Here is a 23293-nt window from a genome sequence, read left to right on the forward strand (position 1 = left end):
CTTATTAAGCTACTTGCACTTTGGGGTGTGCTTTCGCTTTGGCAGGAGCTGGGACCAAGCAACAGGAGCTCACCCTGTCGCGGGGATTCGAACCGCCAACCTTTTGATCAGCAAGCCCAAGGCTCAGTGGTTTAGACCACAGCGCCACCTGTGTCCCTAACACTCCAGGGCTACCCTTGAAGTCGGTTTGGACACTGCAGTTGGTACAGTGTGCCATGCTCCAACTAGTCATGTGAACCATGAGGAGAGATGATGATGATGATGATGATGATGATGATGATGATGATTTATTTATACCCCGCCCATCTGGCTGGGTTTCCCCAACCATTCTGGGTGACTTCCAACAAAATATCAAAATACAATAGTCTGTTAAACATTGAATGCTTCCCTAAACAGGGCTGCCTTCAGATGTCTTTTAAAAGTCTGGTAGTTGTTTTCTCTTTGACATCTGGTGGGAGGGTGTTCCACAGGGCAGGTGCCCCTACCGAGAAGGCCCTCTGCCTGGATCCCTGTAACTTGGCTTCTCGCAGCAAGGGAACTGCCAGAGGGCCCTCTGCACTAGACCTCAGTGTCCGGGCAGAATGATCACATCATTCTGGTTTCGAAGGCTCTGTCAGTGTGCTACCGAGCCGAATTCAAGGTCTTGCTATTTGCATATTATGCCCTGTAAAATTTGGGGTCCGAAGAACCTGAGTGACCACCTTCCATGCTACCACTTGACTTAGCTTTTACAATCAGCAGGTGATACCCTGCTCATGGCCCTGTCCTGGGCAGAAATCAGGATGGCAACAACAGGGCACAGGGCAGTATAACAGTTACATGCATCTCTGTTTATCCAGACATTTGGATCTTCATTCTTCTATGCCAGGAGTGTGGTCCCTTATTTAAACATGTGTTTGCTGTGCTATATTTTATAATGATGCATTGATCTTCCATTTTTTTTGTTTAATGATTTATTGTTGATGGTTGTTTTAACGATGTATTATGTGAAGCTGTCGTGCACTCCAGAATATAAGAACAGTGGATAGATAGGTTTTTATTTCTCTAAATTGCTTATTTTTCTAATCTAAAGTTCTGCTCTCATTTCCACGTTTACAAAAAGAAAATTAAAGTCCTCATATGAATTGCTCAGCACTCTAATGCAACGTTCTCTAAATGTAAACGTTTGTTTGCAGTGTTGCCTAATAGACACCTTTTCTTTGCAAAGCAATTATCCCTAAAATAATGCATCTGTAAGTTATTTTCACTAATATATGCATATTTGTGGACACTTTACTCCAGCACATGCATTTTTGCACATATTACTTGGCTGAAGAACTGCATTGCAAAATTCAGAGAAGTATGGGTTTTGAAGGATGGTTGTGTTTTGGTTCTTGTTTTAAATCCCTGATAGATTGGTTGGGATACAAAGATAGATAATGCTCCACATTCATGTTTCAAGCTTAATTTCAGAAGGGCACTTTGCTTGCCTATGGCATGTTTGCATCCAAGCCTCACAATGAGGCAGCCGGCGTATGGATTAGTTCTTGTTCCTTCCAAGCACAGCTATTGGTGGCTATTTACCCAAAGCATAGTATTCTGAATTTTATTTTTATTTTTTGCTTCCTTCTACATATGCAAAAGTGAAGGAAGAAATAATAAAATATTAATATGGGGATCGCTAAATGACTGTTCGCAGCAAAAACTGTACGTGGCTAATTGTATGCTTGGAAATTGTTTAAGAATTCATTTTTAATTAAAGTCACAGAGCACCAACTGTGAATAGTAATGAAATTTCGGTGGCAAAAACATGTACATATATGCACACATAAACTGGGGTAATTCAAGGGAAATTGGGACACACACACACACACACACACACACAGCCATACATTCCAATATAAAGCAAAGTTCAAGGTATAAAGGATTTTTTTTGAATAAATTCAGCCTACATAATGCCTTTTTTATGACTTCCTTCTGAATATTATGCTCCGAAAGGTTAAGGACAGGCAGTACTGCAAACTCCTCTCAATTTATCCACATGCCACGGCAGATAAGAATAGAGATGATATAAATTTTCTCCACACTGCACTGTCAAAGATCTCAGCACTGACCTACAGGAAATCCACTTCTTTTGTGAACCATGAGATGGGTTCCCCCCCCCCTCTCAGTAAGTGTGAACATTTACTCTCAGTCTTGCATTTCCCCAGAAGTTTGGCAGGAGATGTAGGCAGCATTCAGATGTTACTGAGCCCTCGGGCTCATGCGGTGTTATGTCTGAATAGACTTTGCGAGTTTAATCCCTGCCTTGCCACTCCCAAAGGAATTTAGGGATGCTCTGGAAAATTCAATTCCATCTCCCCCCCCCCCCCGAGATTTTGAAGCTCCAAATTGTTCGGTCTTGTTTCTGAAGTGGAAAGAAAGCACTAGGAACAACCCCTTGTTCTGCCTCCACGGCTGGAGGCAATGTGCCTCTGAATATCAATTGCTGGAAATCACAAATGAGGAGAGGGCTGTTGCACTCAGGCCCTGCTTGTGGGCTACACATAGGCCATTGGTTGACCATCGTGGGAACAGGATCCTGGGCTAGATTGGCCTTTGCTTGATCCAGGAGGGCTCTCCTATGGTCTAGTGCTGGTGTTGTTGCTGCTGCTGCTTGGGGGAGAAGACCCCCTTCACATGACCGTTTTACAAACACGCATCGACAAAACACCACACAAAAGCAAACTGCAATTGTGCATAAGTTCACATTAAGTTTGGGCTGTTTTGCAGAGACGTATTGAGGCAGCTGTGTACATTGGTAACCAGCTAACAGGGAAATGCAAATTAATTGAATTAACTGATACTTGATGCAAAGAACATGGAATTCAGGAGGAGGAGCAGGGGTGGATGGAAAACAACTCATTCTAAAAGAGCTACACTGTTGCCATTGTTGAATCATGGAGCATTTTCCATATAATGCTGATTATAATAATAATAATGAGCTGGGAAAGGTGGAATTAGAGTGGGAAAACGGGATGGCAGAGCATTAATTTCCATTACTGAGCTTAATTATTATGGCAATATTTGCAAAGTTATATTTCAATTTCTGTGGGGAGATTTCAGGTTTTTAATAATTATTTTTATTAATGGTTATTGAAACATTATTTTATTTTAAATGTATTTGCTGGAACATTTATTATTTGCCAGTATTGTTGTTACTGGGTCTTTTATACCTAGTATATTGCGAGTTGCCTCAAAAGCAATTTCTTTTGAAGAAAGGCAGCATATAAAGTCTAATGCAGCCTTCCCCAACCCAATGCCCTCCAGATGTTTAGGACCATAACTCCCAGAGGCCCCAACCAGCATGGCCAATGGTCAGGGAGGTGGGAGTTGTAGCCTAACATCTAGTCTGATCCAATCAGGAGGTTGGGGAAGTCTGTCCTAGTCTAATAGTTAAGGCTACACAAGCAACAGAATCCTTAGGTGGTGAGATGGAATGGACCACTTCGCACTGTAGCTAGGTCATTTATATTTTTGAATGCTCCCATATTGGGAAAAGAGAACATGGGGAGCAGGTAGGTTTTCTCAGAAAAGTGGTGGATAAACGTTGCTAGTAGTATTCTAGTCAAGATATATGGCATGCTTGCAGGATATGACCAAAGAAGCAAAACAGGAATAGTATTAGGTTCAAGAGCAAGTAGGAAGGAATGGTTCAAAATCAGGTACATCCAGGAAATCAGAGCTTACTATAAGATGCTGCTAACTTAATAAATTTCTTCCTGTTACCTCTTTCAGAGGCTGCTGGGGGTCTTGGACCATTGATGCAAGGGGAGTTGTCAGACGTAGCAGTGCATGCCCCAATTTAGCAGATCATGAAAATTATAGGCAAAAAATTACCTATGGGCAACTGGAACTTTTAGAATTAGGTATAGGCTCCTGGTTCCTAGTACAGCTGGGGGCTGGCTCTGCATCTCATGTTCAGATCCAATGCTGAAGAATGCAGCAAGGCTGCTCCAAGTGACAAAGGCTGGAAGCAGATTGAAGCCTTTTAACCCTCTGCCTCCAAGCTACCTCCTCCAGACTTTACCCCCTTGAGAGAATTTCAGAGCAGTGAAAGAACAACCTCCTGGACTGAAGAAGGGCACTTCTCCTTGGTTCCATGGCCTCCTTCCCTGAATCAATGATGAGAAGTGGGAGATATCTGGATGTTGAGGATCAGGAGAAGGTGATTTAAGAGGTTCATGCTCTGATCCAACAAGCCCTGGCAGCAGAGGCGAATTTAGGAGATCATGACCAGTTTCGTCGCAATGGGCATGGAGCCGTGGGAGCACTGCAGAAGATGTGCCAACTATGATTTAGAATGGAGCACAAGAGGTAGGGGGGACCAAATGATGGTGTTGTACAGGCCACCATTGGTCTTTGAGACCCCAAGGTCTGCCACTGCTGGTGATTTCTGAAGTTCTTCTGTGACAACCTTGGGCATAGTGGTCTTCTTATCTTCAGCTGTCAGCTCAGAGCCTGGCTCAGCAACTTTTTTGTTTGTTTGTTTGTTTTTTAAGAATAATTTTTTATTAACCAACCAATCACATCAAATCAAACCAAATTACATAAATTCCAAGTTACACAGCCGAATTTTAAATTTTTGTTGGGGGTACCCATATTTCAAGTTCTGAAGGGGATCCAATCAACTTCTTGCTTCTTACTGCTGTTTTTATGTCCACAAATCTAACCTTATGGTGTTCACAGTACTATCCAGTCCTTCCTTCTTGTTTTTCCACATCTCTTGTTATTTTCATATATTTTTCCTTTCTCTTTGTGACCTCTGATAGTCTCCACAAGCTGGTTAGACAGTTTGTAATCCTGCGTGGATATTATTATTTTTTATCCAGTAGCCATATCCAGACGTTTTCCATGTAACATCACTTCCATACATCAAAACAGTCTTAGTGTCATTAATCTTCACCAATCTGCCTCCTTTCTCAAAACCTCTGAGGAGATTCACCAGGAATGCAATCTGAAAACAAGTCCGTTCCTTCTCTCGGCTATAAATCCTTTGGCAAGATGGCGACTCTGAATTAATTGCTGCGCCATTCCAAAAGCTCTTATTGCTTCTCGATCTCCATAAAGCATACTTTTGGTTAAAGTTTATCTCCACACAGACCTTAATCATCCTGCTTGGGTCAGTTCAACCGACGATTCTAATGAGGAGGGGTTCTTGTAAATCACATAGAAGGAAAGTAAAAAAGGTCCGTCCCCCCATTCAGTCCCGTTGTCAACATACCCAGCCTTTGGTGTATCTTCATCATAAAATATTCCTGTTTCTCCAACCCATCGTCTTTTTTCGCAGAGGTCACTTAAATTAGCAAACTTCACTCCCCTTCTTCACTTGAAATATGTGCATTTGCTTCTTTTGTAATTAATTATTCCAAATTGCTGCAGCTAGTGCGCGATCAGAGACAGCGTCCAGGAGAGCCGAGGTCCACACGGGGGCATTCTGCCTAGGGCCCTCGCCCCCTTCTTTCGAATTAGGGGGTGATTTATGGGCACAGCAGGCAAGGGCAGTGTTCCCCATTTCCTTGGGGCAACAAGGGAGGCTGCCTACTCCCATAACAGCCTCTTAATACCCCGTATGGGTCAGAGAGATGGTATTGTCGGCCATCTTCCAATGCGCCCCCTAGTGGCCCCCCGGCTCAGCAACTTATTTGGTGCCTCTGCATCTTCAAGCTCTGTGTCTGGATCACTACTGGACTCAGCGGTCATGACACTGCCTGCTGGACAAGTTGTGTGTCCTCTTTCTAGATTACCAACACTACAGTGGTACCTTGGTTCTCAAACGCCTTGGTTTTCAAATGCCAAAAATCCGGAAGTAAGTGTTCCAGTTTTTGAACATTTTTTGGAAGCCGAACATCCGATTCGGCTGTTGGATATTGTTTCCGGGGCTCCTGCACTAATCAGAAGCCGCACCTTGGTTTTTAACATTTCAGAATCAAACAGACTTCCGGAACGGATTAAGTTCGAGAACCAAGGTACCACTGTATTTGGTGCTTTTTTCCCCTATTTATTTTGCATTTTTGTTTTTGAGACTTTTTCGGATAATTTGCTTATGTGACTGTGTGGAACGCAGTTCAGCTACTGATTGATTGATTGATTGTGTGACTGTGGGAATCGATAAAAGCCCCCGATCCAAACAATGACTATCATCAGTGCAGGTAAGGGGGGGAAATTATCATCTACAATCCTGTCTTCTTTATTTTATAGTACAGCACATTGATTATTGCTTTCATTTTATGGATCAATGGTCTTGTTAGATAGTAAAATTCACGTTAAATTGCTGCTTCAGGGGTTGTTTTTAAAAGTCTGGTACAGATTAATCTGTTTTTCACTACTTTCTATGGGAAAGCTTGCCTTGGTTTTGGAACACTTTGGTTTTGGAAAGGACTTCCAGAACAGATTAAATTTGAGAACCAAGGTACCACTGTATATATAATTGAATGGGGGGTTATGCAGGGGAACCCTTTTAGACTTTCTTTTCTTTTTTTAAGGAAGCTGCTGAAGAATTTCCTAATTAAACTGAGACAAGCGTTCTTGTATAACTTACCTGCTGCTGGAAATGTTGGCTAGACAATGGAAATGCTGACAGCCCCTTCATTGCTTATAATTATATGGGAGCTATTTTCACGAAAGCTTTGTCAGGATTTATTCTCCCCATACTTTCAAGTGTTACCAATACAATTATGATAATTCGGTGCAAGCTCTGTCTTTGTCAAGTGGGGGCAAAAACATAGCTAATAGCAAAACTGAAAGCACAAATCATTTGAATTTTAAAGCCAGGAGGTTCTTCATGGGGCGCTAAAGCCTTTTCTGTTTATGCGAGATCATCTTGCACAATATAAATATGCACTTGAAGCCTGCAGCGTGGAAAGTGGCAGGCTCGCCAGTGCCACCAACTCCTTCTTGGACTTTATTGCCACACCAGCATTTTCAGGTCACCCTGGGCAAAACTTGGTTGATAATTCGAAGTACCAAATTCACTCATCATACCAGGCATGTATGTTGGGGTGGTCCATCTGAATATGGCCTCGGCGTGGAAAACAGTCCAGTGGTACCTCAGGTTAAGTACTTAATTCGTTCCGGAGGTCCGTACTTAACCTGAAACTGTTCTTAACCTGAAGCACCACTTTAGCTAATGGGGCCTCCTGCGGCTGCCGTGCCACTAGAGCACGATTTCTGTTCTCATCCTGAAGCAAAGTTCTTAACCTGAAGCACTATTTCTGGGTTAGCGGAGTCTGTAACCTGAAGTGTATGTAACCTGAAGCGTATGTAGCCTGAGGTACCACTGTACATGCAAGGCTCAGCTGCATGTGAAGGGGAGAGCAAATGTGGTACAGTTGTGTACAGGATCAAAACTGGGGAGATTTGGGACCAATTCCCTAGTCGGCAGTGATATTTGCCCAGGCTGTAATCCTAAATGTACTAAGGGCCGTCTTAAGCATATCCGGCGCCGTGGTGCAAAGTTCCCCCTGGTGCCCCCCCCTTTCCCAGAGTTTTTTTAGGGAGGACGGCGCTGCCGGTGGGGCTGGAGGAAGCAGGCAGTGGCTGTAGGGCGGCTCCTCCGGTGGGAAAGAGGCAAAGGCTGGACGTGGCGCCTCCTGGCTCAGCTGACCGCTTCGTGCCATGGTGGCTACAGCAGATGGAGGCTCCGGGCACGGCGCTGCTTCGGTACGGCATGGCAGAGGTGGGCGAGGGTGGCGAGCTGATGCCGGGAGGCGCCGCGTCCAGCCTCCGCCTCTTCCCTGGCACCCTCTAGAACTTGGTGCCCTGGGGCCCCACGCCACTAGCCTCTGTGGGTAAGACCCCCTGTAGGGGGAAAACCCATTGAACACAGACAGATTTGCTGCTGAGTAGTACTATTTAGGATTGAACTCTCCATGAACATGGGCAAGAAGAGAATGCTGGATAAGCAAAGTCTTATCTAGTTCAGCACCACTTCAAGAAGAGGTTAGAAATGGAGGCTGCCAGGATAGGGTTCTCTAAAATTGTCAATGGTGGCAAAGAATGTTGAGCCCCCATTGATTAGAGTTTCATTACTCTGTGATAGGTAAAGGTAAAGGGACCCCTGACCATTAGGTCCAGTCGTGACCGACTCTGGAGTTGCAGAGCTCATCTCGCTTTATTGGCCAAGGGAGCCGGCGTACAGCTTCCGGGTCATGTGGCCAGCATGACTAAGCCGCTTCTGGCGAACCAGTGCAGCGCACAGAAATGGCGTTTACCTTCCCGCCAGAGCGGTACTATTTATCTACTTGCACTTTGACGTGCTTTCGAACTGCTAGGTTGGCAGGAGCAGGGACCGAGCAACGGGAGCTCACCCCGTCGCGGGGATTCAAACCACTGACCTTCTGATCGGCAAGTCCTAGGCTCTGTGGTTTAACCCACAGCACCACCCACGTCTCTTACTCTGTGATAGGTAAAGGTAAAGGTACCCCTGCCCGTACGGGCCAGTCTTGACAGACTCTAGGGTTGTGCGCCCATCTCACTCTATAGGTCGGGGGCCAGCGCTGTCCGGAGACACTTCCGGGTCACGTGGCCAGCCTGACGAAGCTGCTCTGGCGAGCCGGCACCAGCGCAGCACACGGAAACGCCGTTTACCTTCCCGCTATAAGGCGGTACCTATTTATCTACTTGCATTTAGGGCTGCTTTTGAACTGCTAGGTTGGCAGGCGCTGGGACCGATTAACGGGAGCGCACCCCGCCGTGGGGATTCGAACCGCCGACCTTTCGATCGGCAAGCCCTAGGCGCTGAGGCTTTTACCCACAGCGCCACCCGCGTCCCCTATTCTGTGATATATTACTGCTAATAATTCCCATGGAAAAATACCAGCGCTGCCCATGGTAAGACAAAGAAATTGATATAGTTACTTTCCCCACTTTGTTGTTGTTGTTACGAAACTAGAGAGCTACAGATCATTAGGCTGTAATGTGCACTAGGTGCCTTTGGGGTCTTCTGAAAGGGGGGAAAAATGAAAAATGTTCTAATTAGAGCTGGGTCAGTGGTAGAGCCCAAGGTTTCATTGCTGCATGGATTGGGAAAAGTTGGATATGGGTAGTGATAAAATGGTTTAAAAAAAAAAGTGGAAGGGAACATTGAAAGGAAAACGGTTCACCTATTATTATTACAGATGTGGTTGAAATACACTTCATAGCTGGAGAGGTGCTCTGAAATTGGCTGGAAATATGATATCTCTGAGTGATCTACTGATATGGATTTTATTACACCATTGGATTTATGCTCCTTGAATTTGCTAAGCAGATTTATTCAGTTTCCTTCCTGTCACATTTTGTGATTTATTAGCTCATGGTTTCATTTCTCCTTGGGAGTCAGACATTCCATTTTCAATCTCTCAGGGCAGAACCAGATGTTACAAAGGGAAGAGGCCCACTAATGAAAACACTACACTGCCTCTCTTTTCCCTCAGTAACATCTGGATGTGACATCGCCATGTGTGCCACGTCCCCCAACTTTGTGAGTAGTAGTGTCACATCTAATGTCTAAATGCTAGCTTCACTTCTCAAAGTGACATGGCAAACTTGTAACCCTTCAGGTGTCACTAAACTGCAACTCCCATCAGCCCCAGCTAGCACAGTCAATGGTCAGGGCTGATGGGAGCTGATGGGGGTCAATACTACAGGTTCCCCATCCCTGTCTCAAATTGTAGGCAGGGGGGCACATGCACAAGCTCCACCTCCAATGTCCCTGGGCACTCAGGCTTTTACACACACACACACACACACACACACACACACACACACACCCAATAAAATAAACTCATGGACCCCTCTCAGAATCTGATGAAAGCTATGGAGTGGCTGGGGAAATCCAGCCAGATGGGTGGGGTATAAATAATAAATTATTATTATTATTATTATTATTATTATTATTATTATTATTATTATTATTATTATTATTATTGATCTCCTCCCCAGAAATATGCACATGAACACAACATTTTGCACACAATTTTATTGCATGGAGGGGAAAATTTGTGTCTGGTTCATAGACCCCAGAAGCCCATCCATGGACCCCAGGTTAAGCACTTCTGTTTTGGATCTTCTTACTGCAATTGGAAACCCTGCTAAGATGGTGTGTGTGCCCTAGCCACAGTTTAAGGCCTTGTGTGTTCAAGCAAGTGCAGTTTACATTTTCCATTCCTTTCAGTGCAGTGGGGTAGGAGAGATGGGGAACAAATTCACATCCAGCAACCAATGCGCCCCTTTGGTTTCAGATAGTACATGGGTAGTTGTTTTATAGTGTGCTACTAGTTTTTTTTTATCGTGTGCCATTCTTGGGCTTCTCTATCGCTCTCTCTCCTCACAACAAGTTTCTAATTTAATTTAAGAGGCTACAGGGGCAAAGAAAGAAAGAAAAACCCACCCGAGGGAACAGGGAAGTTCACCCACCTCAGATCACCATCTTACTCAAATGGTCCTCTGTTGTGGGGGGCCTTCCCCATATGCAGCTTTTGCTCCCGAAGACTCTTTAATTTCTCCCCTGTTCAGTGTTAATTGAATGGGGAGAGCTTTAACTGGCTGCAGGGACAAAAACTGGGTGGGGAGAAACACACTGAGCTCTCATGAAAGACCCTTCAGGTAAACTGATACATCTTGGTGAAAAGGCTTTCAGAACATCCTCATGTATATTTTTTGTTCCTGAAGAACTGCCAAGTCATCCATTACATTTTGAGAGAGATGCATTTTGGCAACTGGAAGCCACACATGGTGTCAGAGCTGTCAGTGTGCTCCGCCTTTGGCTGCCAAAGACCCACAATCCCTGGCTTACAGAAGCTTTTTCTTGGCCACGAAATCTCTGTTTCTCTTGCTGCTCCAAAGCCTTTCTCAGGCACGGAAGTCATGCCTCCTTCTCTAGCTCAGACTGAAATCCAAGTCCTGGAATTATTTTGGAGCTTTGATGCAAGGTTCACAATCCTTTGAACTTAGATTCCAGACGGAGCCCTTGAAAACTTCACTAGGATACCTAGTTTTAATGGGAAGGGTGGTTTTCTATGACAAGCTGAGAAGATGCAACTTAACTCATTTCAGAGAAGCTTCTGAACTGTGCTCTGATTCTTACCATTCTGTCACTGCCTGCCGAAGCTGGATTTGAGCTGATAGGCTTGAATGTTCAGCTCTTTCAACGAATGAAAGGTACTGATTAACTCAACAGATTTTTAGCTATTAGAGCCTGCCCTAGCAATTATGTGGCAAATTAGGAAAGCTACAAAAGGTCCGCTGTGTAAATAGCTGGGGTTTGAAACTATTTCTCAAAATTATCTGTGAGTAACACAGGCTTTTCCAGTTGCTAATTGAATAAAAACTGTGCTTATAAACCTCTAAGTGTTGCATTGCATGGTATGCTTTTATTAATTTCTGGTTATGGCAGGGGACCACTATATTTATGAAAGAACTGCCATCTCTACTGAGAGTGTTAACAGGGTTGCAAAGACACCCAAACAACATGTATCAGAATATGTGTGTTGGGGAGTAGAGGATGGATGTTCATGAATGAAAAGCAGTGGACAATTTGATGAAGCAATCCAAAAGTGATGTCTTTTCCACATGCAAATGTGCCTGTTTTACACCTCATACTAGAGCAGGTTACATATAACCAATATTGATGTATAGTGGCCAGAAAATTGATAGACCTACAGTGGTACCTTGAGCTACAAACGCCTCAGGTTACAAACACTTCAGGTTACAAACTCTGCTAACCTGGAAGAGTTAGCTCGAGTTGAGAACTTTGCCCGAGGATGAGAATGGAAATTGTGTGCCGGCGGTGCAGTGGCAGCAAGAGGCCCCATTAGCGAAAGCACGCCTCTAGTTAAGAGCAGTTTCAGGTTAAGAACGGACCTCCGGAACGAATTAAGTTCATAACTAGAGGTACAACTGTATTGCATTTGTGAAGGACAACAAAAACAGGATGGCTTTGAAGTACATGACAGACTCAGTACATGGTGCTGGCTTCATGAACCATGGTGAGATACTATTTGTGCAAGGCTGCACACTACAGCATTGCACAAGAAAATAAAATAAAAACAAAAAACCCCAAAACCCAAATCCTTATTCCGCTTCAGCAACCTTTTGTGCAAAGGAAAGGAAGAAAGCTGCTAGGCAGCCCATCTATAAAGCACTGTACAAACTGTATTTTCATGCTCCTTGGGTCTTTTTTGGATGCAATCCAACAATGTACAATGTGTGTGTTTGAGGGCAGCTTGCAAAGTGAAGGAATGTGGGGCTAGATGTTATCTGGAATGGGTGGGCAGTTATAGGGATTATGAGACACAATAGTTTATAATCCCCAGTGACATTTTAAAGAGGTGTGTACAAAGTGGGGGAGCGGAATGGATAAAGATGCAATTCTTTGCAATGTCAGAATGGTTAGTCATGCATCGGGGTGGGGGAAACCAACCAGTGAACGAGAATAAAGTAGCATTGGCAGTGGTGACCATTTCTGAGTATGCCACGTTTTTGTCCATTTTCTCCTTGCTTGACTATGTTCTTCTTGGGACTGATCCAAATATGTGGAAATGGACATGGTACAGTCCTCTCCATCTCTGGTTTTTGTTTTCCCTTCTCCCCTTTACTCCACCCTGGTGTTTTCCTAATATGGAAATATTCAATACATTAGTAGTTGTGCTTTAGCAGATGCTTATCTACAGTGTTTGACATCTGAATCACAGGGCTACCGGCAAGCACGTCAAGGGGGTGTGTGCCTTGATTTGGGGCTCCTTGCACAGGCTGAACTTTGCTTGAATCAAATAACCTTCTTCCACATAAACCTTAGGCAGTGTACCAACAGGATTGTCCCATCTCAGAAACTGCACATTTGTATCTTAAAGATGTATGCAAGATGAAAAATAATGTTAGATCCAGGTCTGCGTGGAAGGCAAGGTGATTAGGACAAGAACAGTCCAAAAGGAAACACTCCTAAGCATGGGAAAATGAACTATGGCAAAGTAACCTCTACCACTGACCTCAATTTACAGTTCTCTTAATTCTTGTTTTAAGGAAGAAATAAATGAAAGGATTGTTATTCAACCATAAACACATTAAGGTAAACAGGAGTTATATGAAATGACCCCCAAGGCTGAGAAGCCCTGTTTTGGGGCAAGCTAGGTTTAAATAAATAACTGTACTAACAGGGCACTGTTGCTATTTTATGGGAAATGAGATGTTTAGGGATTTCTGGACAATGAGAGAAACCCATGGCCTTGTAGTAAGCCTGTGTCCCAAGCCTGTAAATCATGTTTTCATTGGACATCAACATTTCCCCCACACATAAACTGAAACACAAACAATGGGCATGACCCAGTAGCCTCAAGTCCACAACCTTGGGTCCTGGAGAAGAGATGGACAGCAGGCCTGCTTGGGATACTTTGAAATTAAATTAGAAGAACTTGAATAAGAAATAATTCTCAGTAGGGTTTTGCATCAAGTGGAAGACTCAGGACAGTCAAAAGAACAGAGTTCTTTGCACAACAGGGAGTTCAACTGAGAAATTCGCTTCCAGTAGCCGTAGTGATGGTTACCCAACCTGGATCGCCTTAAAAGAGGATTGGACAATTTAATGGAGATTGATGTCATCACTGGCCATTTCTACCTCTGCTGTCAAAAGCTGGGAATCACAGGTGCAGAAAAGGCTTTGGTGCTCAGGATCTGCTTTTGGGCTTCCTATGGGCATCTGGTTGGAGGGGCTGGAATTAGATGGAATTAGATCCAGGAACGCTCTGCCTGTGAAGTGTGTTATTATTATTATTATTAAAATTGCATTTTATGAAATCTCTCTAACAAACGAAGACAAATTCATGTGTGTGTCTCTAGAATTCCGTGTTAAGGCTGTCAATTCAGAATAGACTGGGAACTGGGTCTTCAGAGTTTTCTCTCATGTTGTCATGCCTACTAAGGTTACGCAGAGCTTGTGATACCATTTTTGGGACCTGAAGCAGAAGTCAAAGAGTTGCAGTCACAACAATCCAGTTGCTTGGGAAACACTTTTATCACAGTGTTTATCATTCCTTCCCCAACAAACACAACATTTCCATATTTATTAAAATGGCATTAAGTGGGTGACAGAAAAGAAACAAAAACACAGAGTCTTTTGTATTTGGTGAAATATACAGAAACAGAGGTTAGAAAACATGCAAGAAGGTGTGTGAGAGAGAGACTTTTTCCAAAGCGTGTTAGTTATCATGGACAAAATTCAGTCAAAAGTGGGATGCAACATATCAGGAGTCTGTTCCGGGGAAACAAAAGTAAAATGGCCTCCGGGTTGGTTGGTTTTTAAAACACTGTTATCTTAAGAACTTAACAACATTCTTTCTTTTAAGAAAAAATAAAATATGTAACAACAAGCAAGAAGACAAAACACATCAAAAATGGGAATTAAAAAAAAAACAAATCTTCAAAAGAAGACAAGAAGTAAAAAAAAAAAAAAGAGGGGAGAAAAAAGATTTTTCAAGGGGGGGGGTCCTTGTCATGCAAATCAGTTTGGCAGGGGGAAAAAATACCTTCATCCTCTGCACCTTCATTATCACCTAAATCATCTGTCTGTTTCTTTGTTAGGGGACCTAGGATTGAGAACGGAGAAAATGGAGGAAAAAGACAATTCAAGAATATACAAGACTGAGGGAAAAAAGTAGTCAATATTAAACTTCCAAGGACGTTTCAAGAAAAACCACTCGTGGGGACAGGAGTACTCTCAAAAAAAGGATTTTTCAGCAAAATATTCCCTATAGATATATATATATATATATTCCATACAAACATCTAATGTAAAAAACCAAATATGCACACCATAAATTATATTAAAATTAATGAACCAACATCCAATATTTCTTTTTGGAAAGAAACCCAAAACATACCCACCATATTTAATAACATTGAGGAAGCAATTTAATCTATTTAATCTTTTAGTTCGTTTCTCTAAAAAATTAAACCATTTAAAAAATCTTGTTCTTGGTTTCGATGTAGGAGATACCTGATTATAATTTTTAAAACAAAAACAAAACAGGCCTTTACAGTGAGTTCCCTTCGAAAGAAATATTATGTGAAATGCAAATTGTTTTCGATAATTCCAGCCATGGTGGCTAATACATTCCAAGGATAATCATGTCCTAGATTTTGTTCAGTACATCCATTAATTTGTAATTTATTACAACCTTGGATAGAAGAATGTTTTCAAACCTTTCGATACCTGCTGACATATTTGTTAAAAATAACAAGGTTTCAAAATGGGATTCAAACCCGGATACTGGAAGGGTTCCTTCCACAGAGGTGATTACAGTCTCAGCAGGTCACGGTATTATCATACAATCGATTCGTAAGAATAAAGGAATTAAGACTTAGTATCATTCCATGCTCAGGACAGCAATACTATTAACAAGTGTTAGGAGATTAATCTTACTTTGCAAGGGGGGGGGGGGGAGAATGGCTACCCTTCTCCTCAAGCACACAGCATAGTCAGTAAAATGCTCCAGAAGGAAAGTCAAAGGCCATCAGAGAACACCATTTCCATATGCCATGTATTTTCACACTTTGAAGCACAAAACAAAAGCAGCTGAAACTCAGCATTATATATTTCTTTTTTTCTCCTCGAACAAGCACAGCTCCATGACATTCTGTAATCTGCATGCAAAACACACACACAGACACACGCACACCCTCCCCCCGCCGAAGTCAGTACAACTGCGAAACTTTTAAGTTAAAAAAGGCAGCCAAGCACACAGCTGAAAAGGAAGGGGGGGGGAATCTCATGCATAAAATAACAGTAGAAGGAAACAAGAGAGGAGATGAAAGGTTCGTGTTGGTACCTAGAGCATGGGTAGGCAAGAGGCATGCATCGTCTCACAGAAAAGTTGAAACATTTGTATTTTAAAAGCTCTGCTTCTTTCGACTTTTTTCCCCCTCTCTCTCTTCCGAGTGACTGCATGCTAGCACATCAACCCCGAAATCTGCACTGTGGAAAAGGACGCTACCTTTGCATCTAGCAAGTTATATGGAAATTGGACGGCTGAGTTGAAGGTCTCTGCGAGAAATATAACCAACCCATGAGTGAGCATGAGACTTTTTACTTAGAAATAAAAGCAAAACAACCTTCTTGTACAACGGGAGGGAAAACACCTACAAGGTGCTGGAAGTCTCAAACCATGTATCTCACGCTATGCACATCTACCATATCTTGTCAAAAGCAACTGTCTGGTGCTCTCAGCGCTACCAGTTGAGATGGGCAGAAGGTGGGATTGCAGATACAGAATACCGATAGGCTTCTTATGAAGGTGCCACCTTTGGCCTGAGATATTCAGCTAAACAACAACTTCTTCTTCTTCTTCTTCTTCTTCTTCTTCTCCTCCTCCTCCTCCTCCTCCTCCTCCTCCTCCTCCTCCTCCTCCTCCTCCTCCTCCTCCTTTACAAAAATAACAGCTGCTATGAACATACAAATCTGCCTTCGACTGAGCCATATCCTTATTGGTTTAGCACACTGTGGTCTACTATGGATGGTGGAAGCTCTCTGCGGTCTCAGGCAGAGATCATTCCTAGCACCCAAGAGACTGAACCAGGGTCTGAACCTGGAATGTCCTGCATGCAAAAATGTCATAGTCAATTTATTTACCTACCACATCCCCCCCCCCCAATGCATCTGGGTTCAAGCGGTGTGCAATATCTCAACCGAGATATGAAAACTAAGAGCTAAATGGCACCTTAAACCTGGGTTATGGGCACAACAACGGAATGTCCAGGCGCACCTTTTTATAAGAATGCAAAGCTGGAAATGAATGAACTGCAGCTAAAATATTATGTTCGTTTTTCACCTGGTCTAGTCTTTCCCCTGCCCACCCCCCTAATATTCTTCAGAGGGTCTCTTCTCCAGATAGCAGCTGGAAGTGGGGAGGCAGAAAAAGGTCCTCCTTTCCTTCCACTCTGCAGTTTCAATCTGAAATCTTAGGCGCAGCACTGCACCCAGAGCTCAGGAACTGTTCACGCTAATGAAATTCCCTGTCGCAAAAGGCGCCTAGAACAATGGGAGTTTCGAACACTGCAAGTGGTTCACACACAAAAAAAATCTGAATAGCACAAAATAAAGCTGTGCCGTGCAGGTCATCAGTCTTGAGAGCCAACCTAGACAGCATGGCCATTGCCTCCTCATCCTCTTGCTGCTACACCTATATGGGTTGGCTGTGCTTGGACCTGTCATTTCAAGAATTCACTTTGTGCCTCCTCTGCTTTGCTGTGCTCTGTCACCGACATGACCCTTCTCTAAAAACAGACACAGCTCCCACTCCCTGACCCTGAAAACCAAATTTTTCTCCAAACCATTTTTTTAAAAAAGTGATCTTTTAGGAGGTCACGTAATCGAAATTGCACATTACCAGTTACATCATGAACCCGAGAAAGTGGGCTAATTCATACGCAAAACAAAGACTTTTCAGCCTCCACAACGCTGATTCAGAGGAGATTTCTCTTCTTAATCAAGAGACTCTGCCAGGTCCAACCTCCCACCAGGACAAGCTGATGATTCTCATTAGTGCTAATGGGAAAATGGACCCACATGGCAGTTTGGGGGAGAAAGAGCATTTTGCATCTCATCAAGGCGCTATTGCAGAAACAAGAGAACCACTGTACATGAGTGGGGAATTCCTAATGAACTCTGAACTCATTTAATTTCTGTGTGCTGCTTGGTCTACCATTACTAAAAACATAAGTCATCCCTTTTAATCTAGCTTTAAAGCCACCAGTGTTAAAAAAAAAAAAAAGGAGGACGTGCCACATTTTAACCTTTCATGAATTTGATGGTGGCGCCTGCAGGAACACATTTAAAAATGCCTAATCACATGGGCAAGACATCTCTGTAGCCATATGGGTGGATTTTAATTATTTTGGAGCACACAATTATTTTTCCATTTAATGATGCAGCAAAGCAGACATTTGTATTCTTTTAAAAGGAATGAAAGTCTTGTCCAAAAGCTGTGCACGGTCAGACAGAAAGAAGTTAAATTGCACTGAGCCTTATCTATCAGCTGCTTTGCAAACAGAATAACCTAGCAGGCACTGTTTTTAATCAGCGCTTCTCCCTTACGTTCATGACTATCCATTCCCATACCTCATATAAAAAGGAAATTAATATTTACAACAAAACTGCCATAGCCTTTAAATTTAACTAACTCCAACAGGAAAGATAAGCATTCGGAAAGTTTTTTGGTGTCTGGGTTTTGGAAGCAAAGACGTCATTGGAATTTACTCAGAAAGCAATGGCCAAAAAAACTGAACAAGCTTACTTGGGAGTAAGCCTGCAACCCTGTGCATGCTTGCTTAGCCTGCAGTCCCAGTTAGCCTCACAGAGCTTTGTCTATCTTAACAAGCCTTTGTTATTAATCACATGTTAACAGTAAAGTAAAGGTAAAGGGACCCCTGACCATTAGGTCCAGTCGTGTCCGACTCTGGGGTTGTGGCGCTCATCTTGCTTTATTGGCCGAGGGAGCCGGCGTACAGCTTCCAGGTCATGTGGCCAGCATGACTAAGCCGCTTCTGGCAAACCAGAGCAGCGCACAGAAACGTCGTTTACCTTCCCGCCAGAGCGGTACCTATTTATCTACTTGCACTTTGATGTGCTTTCGAACTGCTAGGTTGGCAGGAGCAGGGACCGAGCAACAGGAGCTCACCCTGTCGCGGGGATTCGAAACACCAACCTTCTGATCAGCAAGTCCTAGGCTCTGTGGTGTAACCCATAGCGCCACTCGCATAGTCACTGCTAAATCCACCATGTTAACCATACCTTTCCTCAAAATATCACAGGGCAATGAATATGCTGTAAACCAGATGAGTGTAGCCAATGGGTTTCAAAACCTTGGTGAGTTAGGAACCTTCCCTCCATGTAAAGACAGGCTATGGTGGATTGAGCAGGCGAGACCAATAATGGGTCCAATGGTCAAGAGGCTTCTATGCATGCTGTAGATGGAAGTGAGGGACAGATGAGGCCCATCAAATTGGAAGGTAGCCCATCTAGGAGATGGAAAACTCTTAGCCTAAACCTCTGCTGTCTTGTGGAATATCTTCAGGAGAAGAAAAAGCTAAGGAGTAAACACTACACAAATCTGGAGTTGTGAAGACGTTTGGTGCCAAGCGTATTGCTCTGATTTTTATTTTTATTTTGGATCCCATCAGTGAGTCCAAGAGGGGGATCTTGTCATCTGGGCAGCCCAGGACCTCCACACACACTGCCCATGTTTGCACCCATGTTTGGTGCTGCTAACACAGTAGTTTGACTTCACACTCCATTGTCTCTTGAGATAGATGGATGCCAGTAAGGGGAATGTACATGCAGCTGTCCCATTTTATCCAAACGACAACTTAAATTAGGCTGTAGAACTGTGGCTCTTGCACTAGTGGATGGGCGACTTTGAATGTTGCACAGCAGAGGAATACAGCTAAATTTATGCTAGCAGAAACACATTCTGCAACAGGTTGCAGAATTTAATATGCAGCAAAGTTAACATCAGCCTGTTTATGTAACAATGGTCCACTGGTGCAAAACATTTCACCAGTGGAGCCACAGATGATGATGATGATGATGATGATGATGAAGATAGCAATGATAAATGTTACATTGCGCTCATGAGAATAGACTGTTTGGGTGAGAGAAGAAAAGAGAAAATCAGCAATGCCCTCATATCTGATAAGGTAATCTCAAGAGAAGGCTACTAAACACTTACTGGATGGCAGTGAAAAACCTCATCTGCCTGTATTGAGGACAACAATGCCAAAACAATAAAAATGAGACGGGTCAGTTTTAGGACTGAGCTGTGACATTTCTAACTATGCAGGTGGGAACTCCATAGCATTTTACTCTCCCGAGTTACCTCCTTTCCTTCTCACTTGCAGGAGCACTCCAACCCATAATCAGAGTTAATTAAGCTAATTGCTGGCTGTGACAGTATTATTTCACTATGCTTTGCCCAACCCCAAATATCCTTTGTTCTTCTCCTCCACCACCCCCTGTATCAATAGCCAGCAGAAGAATAAGCTATAAAGAACCAAGTCTTGCTCCCACCTCTCTTCTCCTTCAAACCTATACTAGATGCAACATTGTCTTACACTGAATGTAACTAAGAGGCTCGATGATTTAAAGAGAGAGAGAGACATTGCACGTTCTTTTATAAATCAAGAAAATCCTTAATAAAAAAATACTTCAAGAGAGAGCGCAAAGGAGGATTAAGGAAATATGATGAGGCATGGGAGAAACTTTATACGCTGCAGGAAGCGACAAGTGAACTCCTGAGTTGTGCCTGAACATTATTGTCATTTTGAACTTTTGCTCTAACTCAGGGAGGGAATTTGCACACTTTCCCTGGGATGAAATGCACAAGCAGCAATTTCTGCATCTCGCCATGAGGGAGATGACCAACTGCTCCTTCCGCATGTTATGTAAATGGCGGTGAAACGGACATGCAAACCATCTTGCACATTTGCTTCAAGACACTTCCTGCAAAATGCATGTGAGCCTATGAAGCTGCCTGCTTCCAATCAAATCAGACCTTTGGTCGATCTAGCTCAGAATTTGACAGGCAGGAGCTCTTCTGGGATCAAGGCAGAAGTCTTTCCAAGAAGCCCTTTCTGAAGAGCCAAGGCACAAAACCTGGGACCCCTTTGCACGGAATACACATGCTCCTACCAAGTCAATCCCTGGTTGAGACAGCTAAGTGACAACGGCTCCCCCTCACCTCCAACCCTGCTCTCCTGTCTTTGCGACCAAGACAAATTCAGGTTTTCCCATCTCTGTACATTTCCCTATCCCTTCATCTCTGTGCCAGATAACATTACACACACTGAATTGCTGTCTGCCATGCATCTGTTAAAAATGCAGGAGTTCTGCTGGGAGAAAGCAAAGCTGAATAGAACAGTGTGGCACATGGAGTAGGCAACCTGGTTTTACACCCTAATACAGTGGGGTGGGGTGGGATCAACCATGCCTGCCGATTCTGGACAGCAGAAATCACATGGGGCCCACTGCTGCCCCAGCCCATTCACAGAGCAGTCAAGCTGCCCAAAAATAATTTGGGGGTTTGCTTGTTTGTTTTGTTTTGCTTGCAGCAAGGAGAGAGCAGGTAAGGAAGGAGCGGATGCCTTGACAGCCCTGTCTCTTGAAGAGGGCAGAGGGTCAGTCTGCACTGTCCTGCGTTTCAGGTGTGATTATTTCTCAGGTCATCACCGCAGTTGCTTGCATCATACACTGCTTTCCCACAACTATGCTTTGAATATATCCAAGAGAAGGCCTTGGAACCTTGGTGTGAAACTTATCTCCCCCTTCTGAACGCCATTATACTGGATGCAACCAGAAGTGGCTGCAGACAGGGTGGCGTTGCTCAGGTTGCTATGGGTTACCAAGAAAGGGAGGGGAAAGGCAACAGGGAGCCTATTAGGACCACAGCAAGCAAGGAGGGAAGTTTTTAATCCTTTTATCCTTGAACCTATAGAATCATAGAATTGTAGCATTAGAAGGGACCCTGAGGATCATCTAGTCCAACCCCCTGAAATACAGGAATATGCTTCTGTCCCTTACTGGGATCGAACCTGCAACCTTGGGATTATCAGACCATGCTCTAACCAATTGAGCTATCCAAGCTTGAAGACCCACCTGCTTTAACTGTTTTAATTGCTGATTGTGCTGTTTTACTGCACCATCTAATTTGTGAAATTTTATGTTAACGTTTTGATGGGATTGGGGTGTTTATGTGTTTTACTTATATGTTGTTGTGGTTTGGGAAATGGTTTTATACATGCAAACTGCTTAGGAGATACTTTGGCAATTAAGCTATTTTTCTCTGTGCATGTGCTCCTGCAGAAAGAGGGCAAATGGGTGATTGGGCTAGCTGAGATCATCTATGTGACTTATGTAGAAGGCATTGCTTGGGTTCTCGGTTTGGCCTTGTTTAACACCACTAGCTTTGCCATGCAGCTCAGTGTGCATAGTACTTGCATCCAGTACTTGATTCCTGATTGGCTGGGATCACTTTGGAAAGGAGAAGGATGCCCTAACCCAATCTTTCACAAAGATACTTGTCATTAAAATCCTCAGCCTTCTCACAAGATAGGGGTGGTTTTATTTATGATGGGGTGAGTTGGTCAAAAGTGTAATAGGTGAACATTTGACACAGGTCTACTGCAAGATTTTGTGGTGAGTCCAGGACTCTACCCTGGTGTCTTTTGAATGGTTCTGGGAGGGATCCTATGATTTTTGGAAGCTTATCAAGTGTTCCTTGTTGAGATCACTAACTGTGAACAAGCATGCCCAATAAACATCTTGCCCGCCAATATTGGACTTCCCCTGTAATGCACAATCACAGAGTAACACTGAATGTGAGATCTCATAAACCTCATAGTCCTTTACAGAGCTTAGCAGACCTATGACAGCCAGGTAGATGTGGAAATCATTCCTTGATGCTAGCAGCTTTGGGGACTGCTGCTCTATCCAGTTGGCTCATTCACAAAACACTAGGCAGAACAGCTTCAGCAGAAATACAAAAGCAGCATGGCTAGAAGACTTGAAGAATCCAGATATATGCCAGGAACAGACATTTGCTTTCTGAGATGCCTTCAACACTATTGCAACATGTATTTTGAAGGCTTTTTTTGGCTACCAGATGATGCTGTGCGTCTGACATCTCTTTGGCTACCTGAAGCTTTTATGATGAGCAGAGCTTTTCTGGAAAAAAGTGAAAGCAGCACACTCTCTGGCAAACCCAGCAGCAAAGCATGGAAGTGTGGCATGATGCCATGTTATCCGCACAGCTGCCTTCCCAACTCCCACCCTAAATTCAAAGCTGTTGTAGATTTCCCCAGCTGAAAATTCTGTTTCCTGCATTTCCTATGAAATGCTTGAAGTCACAAAGTCAGATTTTGCCTGAACAAAATCGCTCCACTCCACAGCCTGTCACATTGAGAGGCTTGTCTGTCCTCAAGACTTGATTACCTTAACACACTGTGGGAGGGGGGGCTGCCCTTGTATCTGGTCCAGAAGCTTCAAATAGCACAGAATGCAGTGGACAGACAGAGGAGCAGGCCACTGGCATCATGCTGCCCTTCTGCTGAGTTGAGCTGCAGTGGTTGCCGATTTGCTGTAGGGCCAGGTTCTAGGTACTTGTGTGAATTCACAAAGCTCTAAACATAGAGACATCATCTTGCCAACAAAGGTCCGTATAGTAAAAGCTATGATTTTCCCAGTAGTGATGTATGGAAGTGAGAGCTGGACCATAAAGAAGGCTGATCGCCGAAGAATTTATGCTTTTGA

At 43.5% G+C, this 23293-nt stretch overlaps 1 protein-coding gene across 8 annotated transcripts in view; it reads right to left on the bottom strand.

The window, feature by feature from the left end:
- LOC114597992 (neuroligin-1) overlaps positions 1-23293 on the bottom strand; it is a 625400-nt gene that overhangs the window by 283843 nt on the left and 318264 nt on the right. For 6 of the 8 annotated variants that reach the window (XM_077929763.1, XM_077929765.1, XM_077929762.1 and 3 more), the window contains one exon: positions 14520-14579. The exons of the other annotated variants lie outside the window; for them this stretch is intronic. In XM_077929763.1, coding sequence (XP_077785889.1) covers positions 14520-14579 — 60 coding nt within the window. The remainder of the gene's footprint in view (positions 1-14519; positions 14580-23293) is intronic. 8 annotated transcript variants of the gene reach the window in all.

The sequence above is a fragment of the Podarcis muralis genome, chromosome 6 (genome assembly GCF_964188315.1).
Source record: "Podarcis muralis chromosome 6, rPodMur119.hap1.1, whole genome shotgun sequence".
Taxonomy (NCBI): Eukaryota; Metazoa; Chordata; class Lepidosauria; order Squamata; family Lacertidae; genus Podarcis; species Podarcis muralis.